Below are 14790 nucleotides of genomic sequence, written 5' to 3'. Positions count from 1 at the left end.
AACTGGATTGAAAAGCATCTTAAAGCAGCTCAAAATGATATCCAAAGTTTTCTGGAAGAATTTTTCTTATTAATATTTTGCACATGTTCCTCTTCTCATGATTTCTCCAGTTTCAGTAAAAAACAAAACAAAACTTTGTGCTTAAAAATTGTGTCTGACAGAGAATCTAATAGTTTCATGTGGTTTTCTCTGACGTGGTACAATTAACAAACACTGCTTTGGTGCAACATCAGATTGTGTTTATTTTTTCCCCAAAGGTCCACAAGTTGTCTTTCACAGTCCTGCATGTACAACCCCACACAGAGCAGGGCTTTAACAGTGACAGGAAATTCACAAACAATATTATAACACTTAAATATTGCTATCTATATACTCTAAAACCTTTTCAAATAAGGACAGGACCACCTGTGGTCTTAATGGGACACTTCCATTAACACTCACACTCCGTCCGTGGTACATTCGTGTGTTTTCTCACAGGCAGGCAGGCAGGCAGAAACAAGTGATAAGTGCAGACCAAACAAAGCACTGCCAAGTTATATAAGCAGCTAAATCCATAAAGCTACTCTGAGATGAAAAAGGTTCCCAAGTCGAGTCCTCGCAGATTGAAGGAAAGCTTGGTTGAAAACCTTTTTAAACTGAAGCACAGAGGTGATACAAAGCTAAGAAACAATTCAAGCTAGTGAGTATGATTAAGAAGAGCTTATCGGCATCGATATTTGAAGTGCTTGGCTCCAAAAGTGAGACTGACTTTCTGAAAAGATGATTAGTAAGACACAAACTAATGAAGTAAAATATAAAACAAATGAGATAATTAGTCCTTGGATCAGAAATTTAGTAAAAAAACACACCTTGGATGCCCTTAAAAATACTGAATGATCAACTTGACCAAGCATTTCTTTTGAAAAATGGCTGTATGATGTTTTGGAGCCAAACTCTTCTTTAGTTACATCCAACATAAAAGGCCTTCTGGTAGGTGATTTATTTTGGTTGTACCACAGACTTTTGTATGCAAATGCAGTAAAATAAACTCATCCATAGCAACAGATGACGAATCAAAAAAAAAAAAAAAGAAAGATAAATTCAGATAAAGTGCACAAGTGCTCATTCAAAAAACAAAGTGGGACAAACAAGTACATTCATCAAGAGTCCATTCACACACACACACACACACACACACACACACAAACAAACATTCAAGTGGGTCAGACAGCTAGTTCACATGTCAAAATCCAAAACCAGTCAGGTGTGTGTCAAACACTGGTCCAGTCATGTGACACACACCAGAACCAACCAGTGAGAGAGTTCTGACAACGAGCGGCGTCGCGTCGGGTGGCCGGTTGAAGGCGGACGTGTGTTCGCCGTTTAGTGGAGGAAAATATTCAGAGCTTCAGAGAGCAGATTTAGAAAGTGATAACAACTTATCAGCTACTGTAACTACAGGGTTTGTTTTCCTACACACAGCAATGGAGTACAGCCTGTAACTCCATCTGTTATACAAATCTTTGTTAAAACAATTTATGGAATTTATGTTGCATCTAATTATCATCTTATCATTACAGCGTTATACATTTTGTTTGTAATCCACGACATGTCCTCAGTTTATACATCTGAACCTAAATCTAAGTCTGAAGTTGCACTGCTGTTTTAATATGTGGAACCTTTGATATAACTTACTGTAAATTCTAGTATGTAGACAGTTTGAGCACCAGAGGATCGTTTTCCACATCTGTGCAGAATGAGCTGAAGTGTGGTGCTTCATCACATAATTTAAGATTTAAGAAGAGTCATCTAAGTAGCTAAAATTGTAGAAAACCTGGATGAGTTTTTGTGAGTGAATTTTTGAGATTAACATTCTATTTCTAGAAGTTTACACTTATGGAAGTTTCTCAGGTGGTGATTAATGAAATGATAAATGTCTGTTTGATGCACGTCTCAGTGAGACAAAGCCAGTCTACATACTGGACAGCTCTTAACTGGAATAAAATGGCTTCTCTTAGTGCATTTGACCACAGTGTCTTCTGGCCACGTCATTGCCAGAACTCAATCACTTATTTCTGTAATTTGAAACTCTTATTTTTTTGTCCCCATGTCCATCCTCCCAGTCCTCCTCCTCCGTGCAGGGAAAGTGAGATTCAAGTGCAGCTTCATCCTCTAAAGTAAACTTTCACCAGTGTAACAGACACTCACTGCCCTTTTAAACCTTTCACACAAGGCATGGCTCATGCAGACTCATGCACACAACAAATAATAAAATTTCAAGGTCGTCTGAATATAAATAGAGAGAAAGAAGAAAATAAAGCCACAATAGTTGAGTACAAAGTCCACATTCATTCACACATTTTTAGAAACATCCCCTTCATCCCCAGGAAACATCTGTTTTCTCAACAATCCCTCTCCCTCCGCTGTGCTTGGTGACATTTCACCTCATTTCATAATGTCAATTTTGCAATATTTCTGTGGAAAATTTGTACCTCTTTTTTTCCCTCTTTCTTTCTTTCTTTTTTCTTTTTTTTGCTTAAGTAGCCAAGGCATTTTGCACCAAGGAGTAAACATAAATCATCATCTTATAAATCTCAGAGGTAGAACCCTGACAATTTACTCAGTGAGGAGATTGACAGGTTGATAGATAAGACAGACAGACAAAAGTAAACAAACGCAGTCTGTGTTTAAGACGGTGTCTGTGAGTCGCAAAAGCAGCAAACCAGAAATGCCAAAAGGAAAAAAAAAAAGCTATGAAGCTCAAATGTGAGTGTTGGGGATTGGTTCTTTTTTTTTGTGCAATCCTGAGAGCTGCCGTTCTCTCAGACGTAGAGGATGACGTTACTGTCTGTGGGACAGTGAAGGCCTTCGGGGGGGTTCAGGGCTCGGCAGGAGGGGGGCTGGGGCTGCTGGCCGGCCGCCAGGTGACAGCTTTTCGGGTGGGGCGAGTCACAGTCGTCGGACGTGAGCTCTGCGATGTCGTCGGATTGAGTGTCCGACATCTCCAGGTCACTGCGGATGCTCTCCGGTTGAGCCAGGGTGACGTCTCGGAGCCCCTCCCTGATTGACGCTCCCGGTGACAGTCCCAAAGCCGAGCCAGACAAAGCCCCGCCCCTTCTGGAGCTGCAGTCCTGAGGCTCCTCCCCTCCTGAGACGGTCGCCATGGCAGCAGAGCCAGGGGGCGGGGTTAGGTCCTCTTCGCTGGTCAGGCAGAGATGGCTGGGTTTGGTCTCGATGTCCACCTGGATCTCCAGGTTGGTGCACTCCCTGCAGGGACACGTGAGTCACAACAATCAGTGTGATGCTTCCCATCAAACAAACGACTGACCAATCTGCAACTAACAAAACTCTGCAATAAGAAAACTGGAAGCAGAGAGAGATCCAAGACACCACAGAAGAAGACAAAAGTGTCACCTGTCAGGTAGTGTGTAGGACGAGATGATGGATCCGGCCATTCCACGAGTGCTGGCACAGTCGCTCCCGGCTCCCAGGCTGCCTGTCTCCCTCTGGGCTGATTCTTTAGCCAGCTCCCCTGCCTGCACCTCCAGCCTGGAGGAGGAAGACAATCATACCGATCAATAACAGCGTGGTATCAATCCAGAAGAGCAGAAAGACAAACCATTAAACAACATTTGCACTGCAGATGGACCACGACACAACCGTGACACATACTTCATGAAGAAATGTCCTGATAGAAAATCTGAAGTGTTCATACAGTTTGATGAACCTCAACCGGCCGGCTAATTAGATTTCATATTCAGATAGATTATTTTTTGGACACAGCTCCTGTTGGCTTTAAAAGAATGAGGTCTTTGGATGAAATAACAGGCTGGATAATTAAACAGTGGCTTTAAGTTTAAAGACAAATAACATTTTGGAGGGAAAAACACAGCATATGTTTAGTTTACAGCTAAGCTATCCACATCAACTACTTATTAAAATAAGTAAGAATATCTCAGTATGGAAGAAATCTAACTTCATCTTCTTGTGACCAACTTCAACTTGAGTGACTTCATCTCTTCTCCTCACCTGCTGTACTTGCTGGTGCGAGTTCCCAGGGCGCCGCCTGCCAGGGTGTTAAAGTGGGGTGTATCACCCAGAGCCCCAGGGGCCACGGAGAGCCCCTCGCTGGGGGAGGTGGTGCTCAGACCGCTGACGGCCCCGTCCAGACTGCTCTCGCCGAGGCTCGGGGACTTGAGGGCTCGCCATGCATCCGCCACTGCAGCATCAGACAGAGAATTAAAGTGGATGTGCAAAGGTGGAGTCTGAAGATCTGGCGCTCGTCCACTTTGCAGGAAATGCTTTAATCAGTTTGGGGTCCTCACCTGTGATTGGTCCATCGTCCTCATCGAAGTCAATCCGCACCCCTCGTCCCTTCCCTCTGCTGACACCACAACCTCCCCCTCGACACAGAGAGATGGGCACCACTCCGTACACGTAGGCCAACATGATGGGCACACCGATACCTGAGAAAGGACAGACATGGTGCATTTTCTGTCAGTGAAGCTGCTCCTCCCCTGTTCCAGCTGGTGCACAGCAGTGTGTCCTGACACACATAAACAAGCTGAGCTCGCTTTTGTTTTGCCTTCAGCCCGAGAGATTCACAGTGACGGCCTCGTCGAGTTTCTTACCCACGCTGACAGCTGCGATGACCGGGGCCGTGATGATGGACAGGGCCACGCCTCCTGTGATGGCCAGGTTCCTTCTGTGACGAGACGACTTCTTCAGCTCGTAGTGGGCGTGGATCTGCGGCGGAGGAAGAGGGGAAGAGACGGTTAACACACACCTCAAACACTCCAGATCTAAAGCTGAACACGGGCAGGGGTGGGGGCTAAATGCCGGGATAGTTTTGGTGAGATCAGACTTCAGGTGAGTTTTATTAAAACATAAACAGAAATCATCCACGTGTCACTGGTCGATGAGTCTCCTCAGGACTCCCTAGTAACTAATGAACATACAAATATACATCATGTTGAGTAACTGTATAGAATTAATATTATTATAGAATGAAAACTGGCCTATTAATCAAAGACTGAAAACACATTATTAGTATCTTCATTCTTTGCCTTTAGCATCATATATTCTCAAAGGAAACACCGTCCAGTCATTGTAGCTGATGTAAAATGGGTACAGTGTGATTTGGTTTTACTTTTTCTGATGAACATCTCTGCATTCATCCACCAGCAAAAGCTATAAACAGCTTATTATTTGTGTAATTTATTGCAGATTGCTTCATTTAGCTTGGAGCATGAATAACCGGGAGCAAATAGATCATTTTGATGTCCATGTTGTTAGATAACCAGCAATGAATGCATTCTTATAGAAAATAAAAATGTGCGTTCTGGTGCACCAGCCATCTTTATTTCTTTCAGACTCCATTAAAGCTGCAGCCAGGATTTCAGAAATGCCTCCAAAAAAGCTGCTGTTTTGTTTTTTTTTCCTTCATTTTTTTCACATTTTCTATATCCATGTGCTGTTTCAAAGCTGTCTCCACGCTGGCAGGAATGTTGCTTTTCAGGAAACCCCACTGTATTTTAGGCAAATTTAAAGTATATAAACTCATCCTTAAAAAACCCATCGTGTGTAATTTGTGTGTATTTGTAGGACGTGAACTCCTCGTGAGGTTGTTAAAACCCTTAAATTCTCAGAAACAATAGTGAGGACATGACCTGTCTGTCCCCAGGGGCAGCTTCTGTCCTGGACTCTGTGTAAATACTGGTTAGTGGTGACAGTTTCTCACCAGAAACAAGCAGCAAGGTCTACAAATACCCACTAAAACTGACACTAACTACAGGTTTCCACCCACAGACACAAAGAATTCACACAGTAAAAAACACTACAGAAAGTTTTCCCTGCATGGACTCATTATGAATCATCTTTGATCTACATTTTACACACAAACCTATTAAGTTTAAACAAAGCTTCTTTGGAGAGAACAAAGTCTGTGTCACGTCAAACAGAAACAAGGCTGCTGCAGCTCTCTCACTACCTAAACCGGCAGTGAAAGACTTCCTGAGAAGACTCACTCAGAAATTCTCTGGAACACTTTAACACAGAGGAGACAAACACAGTGTGTGGGTGAGCTGCTGTTTCTCACTAAGGCTGCAGTTAATCTAACTAGTTAACCACTTCCAACACTTGAAATGTGTTGTTTTGCTGTTCTCCACAAGAGAGCGCTGCAGTATGTTACTGTGCATCAAGAACTCAGACCAAGTGTGCATCCTCATTTAATCTCCTTCCTCTAGTGGTTATTTGAAAGAAAATTGTCTTGAAGCACATGCTAATATATATAATATATATAATATTATTATGATGGGCAGCTGGAGAGAGAGGAAGACATGCACAAAGGGTCCAGAGTGAGTAGTAATATGAGTAATATAAAAATCCACCCCTGTGCAGTTGTCATGAGCGGGGAATGTTTATTTCTGCTGTAAAGTTGAACATTTTAATATGGGGGTCTATGGGGACTGACTCACTTTTGGAGCCAGCCTCAAGTGGCCATTCGAGGAACTGCAGTTTTTGTCATTTAGCATTTTTTAATTAAAACACTTGAGGTGCTTTAATAACTCCAGGGCCATAAATTCAGACAATCTGAGACACTTTCTATCTTCACCAACAGCCTGTCTTCTAAACTACTGTTGAAGCGTCAGTCTGTTTTTAGGTCAGCGTGACTGTGATGTTAATCGAAAGTGTTTTGTGGTCTCAGAAGGAACTGAAAGTATTTTCTGACATTTCTAACAAACTTTTAGCCTTGTGTTAAAATGAGGGCAACATACTGAAACTAAGAAAAGGTTCTCGTTCTGCACTGTTGTAAATTCCAGAGAGTCACCAGAGGAGGACTGTGAAAGAGTGACTGTGGCAGTGCTGTAAACTATTTATGTGTGTGTGTGTGTGTGTGTGTGTGTGTCGCCACAGCTCTGCGGTTTTCCACTTCTGGTTTCTGCAGCAGGGTGGACGAAGATGAATGTTAAGCGAACGGACCATGAACATTAAAAAAAGTATTTCACACAGTGGGAAAGACATCTGAGCTGCAAAAAGGGGGAGAGGTGACATGTTTTGTTCGTGTTGGCGTGCATCTTTGATGTTTTTAGAAGAAAAGCAAAAAAGTGCAAGAGGAAGATCATGAACACATCAAAGACGTTTCATAATGCTCTTCAGTTCCTCTTAAAAAGCCCCTTCACATCTCTAACGTCTATTTCTTTTTCACTGCCTTTTCAGCTGGATCCAGTTTGAAAGTGAGTTTTGGTGAAATTCTGGCTAAAAAATGTGTGTTAAGTTACAACCAGTGTACTTGAAACATTTGAAGAAAACATTCGATTTCTAGCAGATTTAAACAGAATATAACACAAACCAGAGGGGCAAAACTAACTTCACTGAATAAGCAACAACAACAACAGAAGCACATCTTAATCCTGGTGAAAATATCAATTTCTCTTAAATCAAAAATCAATAATAGACATGCAGTCATTTGAATTTCTGCTCTTGCTCGTCCTTTGAATCTTGAACTTACTTGAGGTTTATTATATTACACTTTATTATACTTCCAGCTTCATTTTGCATTGATGTTCTCTCCTGTTTTTATGTTCATTCTATATCTTTTTTTTATGTGAAGGGTTCCCTGCACGTGATTTCTCAAAGTTTATCACTCTTCCTCACCTTGCGGCCGACGTAAACGGGGATGCCGATGACCATGGCGGGAACGGCGATGCCTGCGATGAGGGTGATGCCGACCGGAGCTCCGATCAGGGTGCCCAGCTGCCACAAAATCTTCTTCTTCCTGCTCCAAGGCTTCTTCCCCCAGAAGGTACAGCCGGATGGACTGATGGAGGGAAACGCAGAGGGAGAGAAGAGGAGAGGGGTTTCCAGAGAGAAAGATGAAGGAGTTCTGTTTACAGTTACACATTTGAAAAAGTCTCTCATGGAGATGAATTAGTGCATTTCAGCACCTGAGGTAGTGCAGGTCGGAGATTTCCTTCATGCAGAGCCAGCAGAACTCGCAGCCGCAGACGGCGCAGGTCATGTGATTGCAACTCCCATCATTCATCTTGATGATGTAGGCACCGCAGCGAGGGCAGGGCTTGATGTCGTCAGCTGAGGAAGCAGGGAGGCACTTAGTGACATCGCTCGCATCCAGACACGAATGGTTTGAATGACTTTTTTCCTTTAATTTCCTTTTTTTTTTGTAAAACCGTTGAGTTGAGAATTCTTATTTTCTGTCTGCTTAAATCATTACACAACTCAGCTGAATGTTTACACATCCAACAAGTCGGTCCAAAAAAATGAAAAAGGTTAAAAATATCTTAAATGTAAGAAAAACTAAGATCTCCTGTTCAGTTGTTTTTTCCCTCTGCTGTTGGCGTCAAAATCAAACCTCATTAGAGTAATGGATTGGACAACCGCAGCAGTTTGTCCTCTAATGCATTTTAAAGGGAAGAAAAGTCAATTTGCTGTGTGTTTGAGTTGTGGACGCTGGGAACGCTCTCTGCTCCTGAAAGGGCATTTTGGCATTTTAACTTGAAGTGACTCTGGCAGATCTGTGTGTGTGTGTGTGTGTGTGTGTGTGTGTGTGTGTGTGTGTGAGTAGCTGTTATTGTTTATGTGCTCTGTATTCTGCTGACGGGACTCAACACACTCTCTTGTCTCTCTTTCTTCCTCTCCTTTCATTTCTTCTTCTGCTCTTATCTTTCCTCTTCATCTCTCCCTCCCATTTCTTCTTTGTCTCTGTACATCTGTCTACATCCAGCCGACTAAGCAGCAGGTGTGAACAGACAGACAGGCAGACAGACAGACAGACAGACAGACAGACAGAGAGGGAACGGCCTGGATTTTTCTATGAGTCAGTCTCATCTTCTGGATTGTTATCAGTTCCTCTGAATGCTTGGCAGCGAGAGGCAGACTGGATGTGGTGAATCAAGGAAAGACAGACGAGGAAGACTGACTGAGGACAGCTGGAGGGATTTAGTCAATAGATTTTTAATCAAAATGGAATTAAACAGGCACTCGTATCAGGATGTTTGCACGCACAAGCTCGGATGTTTGCAGAGATTTTAATGTTTGCTCTTATCATCACTACAAGTGCGTGAACGGACCACCTCAACATTTTATCTTGCAGATAATTAGATGTAAAGACGGATACAACTGTCATGTCTGTGCTGTAAATATGAGACGATAACCAGGAGACAGTTAGCTTAGCTTAGCATAAAGACTGGGAACAGGGGTAAACATCTAAGCTAACCGTCTCCTGCTGTAGCTTCATATTTACAGCACAGACGTGACAGCAGCTCCAATCTTCACATTTAATGCTCTGCAAGAAAACAAGACAGCATATTTCCCTAAATGTCAGAGTATTCATTAAAGGGATGATGTAAATAAATCTGGAGGTAATTTTAAGGCATTAAATTCATCAAGTCATTAAACCAATTAAAATGTTTGTGACACATGCTTTGTTCAATTTTGTCAATGCAGATTATGATAAAACAGACAAACAGCTGCTTTAAAATGAACATGTGCAAAATGCTATAAAAAATATTGTCATTATTTTTTTTTACAGCAAGCAAGTACTAAAATGTATGTATGTACAGATTTTAAAAATACTAAATGACATTAAAATACTACTGCCCATAAAAACACTACTGCCAATATTCTTATGAGAAGAACTACCGGTGCTGTATGTTGTACTGGACTTGAGAAATACTGTTTCATAGAAAGAAAGAAGTCTTCCCAGATCAGTTTGAAAGGTTTCGTCATGTCACATGCTGGCAAGTTTTTTCACAACAGTCCTGAAATACAGTTTAAAAGTGTTACAAAAGTGGCCTGAACGTGAACAGCAGTGTCATTTTCTGATACGCCCAGTTTGTAGGATTTAGTGGCATCTAGTGGTGACTGCAACCAGCTGAAAACCCCTCACCTAAAAACATGAAAGGTGCTCTATGGAGCTGGTGTTTGAGGGGCTAATTGACTGAGAGGACTAAAATCGAAGCGCAAAGCACTTCAGTAAAGGACTTTATCAACATGCCTGTTTGTTGATCAGAGCTAGCTTAGATACAGAAATGTTATGGTGATATTTTAAAAAGCTGTGTGACAGGATGCAGGGTGCTGCAGTCATGAAGCTTCAGAGAGGAGACTCTGTGATATAAATAGTGTCTCATGCTCGGGTGAACGCTGCACGCTTCGCCCAGCGGTGGGAACACTGGGGAGTCGGTACAACAGACGCCAGACGAGTTTGACTCAGTGCGCTGACAGACGGAGGAGGCTGACGTGATAAAGACTGACAGAGACAGAGACAGGGAGTTCTCAGAGGTGTGAAAAAAGTCGGAAATGCTGGGGGAGAAGATTTTATCTGTCTGTTTATGTCTGCGCCGAGCACACAAACACACACACCTGCGCACACTGTGTGAGTGTGGAGCTGCAGTGTCTGAGCCAGACGGTGGTTACTTTTGATCCACTGGCTCTCCAGAGGTGTGTGCGTTCTCCAGATACTCACCAGGTCCCTGCTCCTGTGTGTAGCTGGGTGAGTGGTTGCTGTGGGTGTGCAGGGACTGCGCCCTCTGCTGGCGGGCCGAGTCGCAGGTCTGGTTGGGATGCCAGGCCTGTTTGCAGTGGTAGCAGAACTCGGCACCGCAGCCTTCTCTGCGACACACCAACCTGGGACAGCTGGCACAGCCCGAGGCGATGACGGCAAATCTGAGAGGAGGAGACGGACAAAGAGAGGAGTGTTCAACGATGCGGCGACTGAAGAACTCAAACTATGAGAAGACATTTGCTGATTGTTTTGAGGCGATAATTGCCAATCAGCATTCAGTACACGAGAGCTTCACATTGACATTGAAACAAAAGACAGTGAAGTTAGAAAGTGTTTTTAGAAGTGCTGATCACACTGAGTATCAACCAGTTGGCTGCTCCACATCAACCAGCGTCAACATCTGGCCGACACCAACATCTAAAACTGTGGGGGCAGCCAATCACAGCTCGTTCTCAGCCTCAAGGTAGCGCTTGATAGAGGAAAAGTCAGAGGATCTTTAAAGTCAGAATGAATCATTCTCTGGACACCGTGGATGTCTTCACCAAATTTCATGAAAGTCCATGAAATGGTTTTTGAGATATTCCCACTTTTTGCAATCCTGTTAGCCGTACAAACATGATGAAGATGATGATGAAGATGATATTATATACGAAGGCCAAATCAAAGCCACCAAAAGTTCCACAGCCTGAAAGCTCTCTGTGGGCCGAGAGGAGAGAGAGGAGATCTGATCGATGGAGTAATCACTTAGTAACGACAGTGAGAGAGGAGGCGAAAGAGACGGGACGAGGTCAATCGATATGGATTTCAAAAAGCTCAATACAGAGAAAAGAGACGAAGAGGAGCAGAGTGTTCGCTGTGGTGAGGCCTGTAAATACAGCAGTGATGGAGTCCTTCTGAGTTTATAAACAAGACATTAAAAAGGTCGAACCAGCAGGTAATTCATGTGACATTTTAACTCGCATTGAAGGGAAATGTTATGTGGAGGAGGACAAAACAACCCAGATTACTGTTTATGGATTATTTTTCTATGCAAGACGGTGAATCATGAGAAAACAGCACAAATGTTCAGAAATATGAAGACATCCTCTTAACAAATCACTCGTTCTTTGACGTGCGGTCTAACAAATTTCAGTGAAATTTCTCATGTTTTTGAAATATCCTTCCAACAATCAGACACACCAACATCTAATATAAGGTTCTCTGTGGAGGTAAAAACCAACGAAGCACAGTCGTTTTCACATGAAGAAAACAGAAAACATATCCTCAGTGCAACTCCACCAGACGAATCACTCCTTTGTTGTGTGTTGAAGTCAGGCCAACACACTTCTAAGCAATTTACGTTAAATATAGCAAAAAGAGTGGCACTTTATAACAGTGGGGACAAAAAAGGCAATTAAAGAGAGGGGGACAGACTGAGATATAGGCTGTCAATCACTGAAGAAATCACAAAGCAGGCCAGTCATCAATTATTGTCACCAAGCTAAGTGGGAGAAACACGTTGGAGGAGTGATAACAAAAGCAGGGATCTGAACATTTTATGCCTGTTTTTTTTTTTTACCCTGAGAGACAAAGACGACGTCAGTTTTCTGCACGTTAGCCGGGTGTTCAAGTTAAACTCTGCAAAGGAGGAAGAGCGGTGAAGAAGTGATAACATGACAAACTTGTAATTGCTTTGGCACGCCTCCAACATGCCGGCCCCAACACGTCCCTCATTACCCCCTTTTCAAATGCTGCGACAGGCCTGATCTCAGGCCGGAATAAATTAACGAAGGAGTTCGCTTTCTCAGGACAAGATGAGACAAGAGCTGGCATTCCTGCAGAGACACTTCAGCCTGCATCTGTGCAGATTTAGACATCACGTCCGCCTCAGAATCTGCAAAGGACTAGCTTCTACTGTTATGATGGAACAAAATTCTTTTTTTAAACGATCCACAGTGTTTACAGCAGGCCTCAAGGGTCAAATTGTCACTATCTCGACACAAATAACTGCATGAACTTTGAATTCAGCTGCCAGCTTTGCAGTTTGTTGCAACATCAGCACTCTGTTTCAAGCTCGCCTAAACAGAAACAGAACAGCGCCGTTTCGAATGAGTAATGAACGAGCTCTTCACAAGACAGCCTATTTCTTAACCATTTCCCTTTTTTCAAAGCTCACACTCGCCGCCATGTGAAAACCCCATTTTCATCAGCTTGACCCTGAAGTTCTCGTTTCCCATCTGTTCTTTGGTGCCCAGCACAGTGCGTGGTGCAGAGATAAGACGTTCAATCAAATGAGACTGCGCAAAGAGGAGTTTGAGCCTGTTTCTGCCACAACGTCACTCAGCAGCACTTACAGCAAACTAAATACTTGCAGCAAATGTGCAAAAAATAAGTCAATAATGCTTAAAATATAAGCAGACCTCAGACCTCTCCACACATCAGAAAAGGTCCATTACAGCTCGGTGTTCTGCCCGTTTCTGCAGGAGACATCAGATTACTGCAGCTCATTAATCCCGAGCATCACAGGCTCCTTCCCGTTGAAAACAAAGAGCTGTTCACGTTTTATTCTTGAAATGCATCACAAAGCTGCTATATCTCATTTTAAGGTATGATGTAACGTGTGCAACATGAAGTTCAGTCGAATTATAACTGAAATAATGAATACACCATCCAGAAAACGACATGCTTTTCTGAGGAAGCTGACTCTTCACTTGTTGAGCGGTTGTCAGCATGCCTCACTGTGATTGGCTCAGATGTTCCAGAGCGATGAGGCCACACAGCCTGTGAGGCCTTCATGTACCACCTAATGTTTGTTGTTGCACTAACAGTGAACAGCAATGCTATCTGCTCAGTGAGGCTGGTGAATGCTAACGCTAGTATGCTAAGGAGAGTATGCTAACATGGGCGTAATGGCAATGCTGTGGATGTTTAGCAGGTGTAAAGCATACCATGTTCATCATCTTAGTATAGCATGTTAGCATGCTAACAATTGCTAATTAGCATAAACCAAAGTTTAGCTGAGGCTGATGAGAATGTTAAGTTTGAGTTTTGCGAACTTTGACCTGATGATGGCGCTAGATGAAACGTTTAAGGGATCACCAATGCTGTTACAATTCATCCTGAGGTGAACATGAGTGTTTGCACCAAATTTCATGACAACCCATCAATCATCTGTTGAGATGCTTCAGTCTGGACGAGCTCATTGGACAGACATTACAGCTACAGCTAACCAGGCTAACAACAGGCCACAGCAAACATGTGTGTCAGTGCTCTGCATCTGGCTAACTCAGGACTTGTTGCGGTACAAAGCACATGTTGCCACAACAGCGTTTTCCTGGGAGAGCATCACATATCAACGCTGTCTCACGATTGGTGGACGTGGGTGCGGCACTGAGAGCAATTTGTGCTGACGTTTCTAGGATGGGAGAGGGAAAAGGAGACAAACAGAGAAGGACAGAGACAGATAAAACAAAAGGACACACGAGCAGGGTAAGAGGGGCTTTCGAGAGACGGAAATGTGAAATACAACAGAGTCAGGGAAAGAGACGGAGGAGGGGTGGAGGAGAGGGATGAGAGGTGGAGGAGAGGGATGAGAGGTGGAGGAGAGAGAGGAGAGGTGGAGGAGAGGGATGAGAGGTGGAGGAGAGGGAGGAGAGGTGGAGGAGAGAGAGGAGAGGTGGAGGAGAGAGAGGAGAGGTGGAGGAGAGGGAGGAGAGGTGGAGGAGAGAGAGGAGAGGTGGAGGAGAGAGAGGGGAGGTGGAGGAGAGGGAGGAGAGGTGGAGGACTTCCGATTGCTGACGTGCTGCATGTTGACAGGAAATGTGCACAGACAGTCAGTGTTCAGCTCCACCAAGAGCCACCTGGGAATCCTGCTGAGCCTGTAAATGCAACCTTACAATACACACACAGACACACACACACACACACAGATGATGCAGTCGGTATTTAATGCCACGATGAAGTGAATGTGCGTCAGTCTGACTCAAAAACACAAGCGCTGATTACATGTCAGTCAACAAGAAAGGCACAAAACTCAGCACAATGACACGCGCGCACGCCGAGTCCACAGCGAACGTATTGATCTGTTTAATTAACTACTGTTACCCATAGCAACGCTCCCTCTAAGTCGCCATAGCAACTGACAGCCAGAGGAGACAGCAGAGGGACACTCTTTGTTCTGACTGGATCCTCGACCCGACAGTCGCACAGGCCGAGACCTCATTGGCCGGATGAGAGGGGCAGGTGAGAGGTGGGGAGCTGTGTTGTCGTGGCGGTGAAGCGAGAGGTCAGAGAGATTTACTGCTTGTGGA

At 43.7% G+C, this 14790-nt stretch overlaps 1 protein-coding gene across 1 annotated transcript in view; it reads right to left on the bottom strand.

Moving 5' to 3' along the window:
• Nucleotides 1-214: 214 nt before the first annotated feature.
• The window catches only part of rnf19b (ring finger protein 19B), a 34444-nt gene continuing 19868 nt past the window's right edge, over nucleotides 215-14790 (bottom strand). Inside the window, exons 3-10 of the mRNA XM_076754440.1 lie at nucleotides 10463-10662; nucleotides 7926-8070; nucleotides 7636-7798; nucleotides 4611-4725; nucleotides 4305-4445; nucleotides 4009-4198; nucleotides 3394-3528; nucleotides 215-3246 (exon numbers count right to left, since the gene is read on the bottom strand). Coding sequence (XP_076610555.1) covers nucleotides 2802-3246; nucleotides 3394-3528; nucleotides 4009-4198; nucleotides 4305-4445; nucleotides 4611-4725; nucleotides 7636-7798; nucleotides 7926-8070; nucleotides 10463-10662 — 1534 coding nt within the window. The 3' untranslated portion in view covers nucleotides 215-2801. The remainder of the gene's footprint in view (nucleotides 3247-3393; nucleotides 3529-4008; nucleotides 4199-4304; nucleotides 4446-4610; nucleotides 4726-7635; nucleotides 7799-7925; nucleotides 8071-10462; nucleotides 10663-14790) is intronic.

Source organism: Chaetodon auriga, chromosome 17, assembly GCF_051107435.1.
Source record: "Chaetodon auriga isolate fChaAug3 chromosome 17, fChaAug3.hap1, whole genome shotgun sequence".
Lineage (NCBI taxonomy): Eukaryota > Metazoa > Chordata > Actinopteri > Chaetodontiformes > Chaetodontidae > Chaetodon > Chaetodon auriga.
The sequence above is the reverse complement of the archived record's forward strand: the minus strand, read 5'-3'. Positions and strand labels throughout refer to the sequence as shown.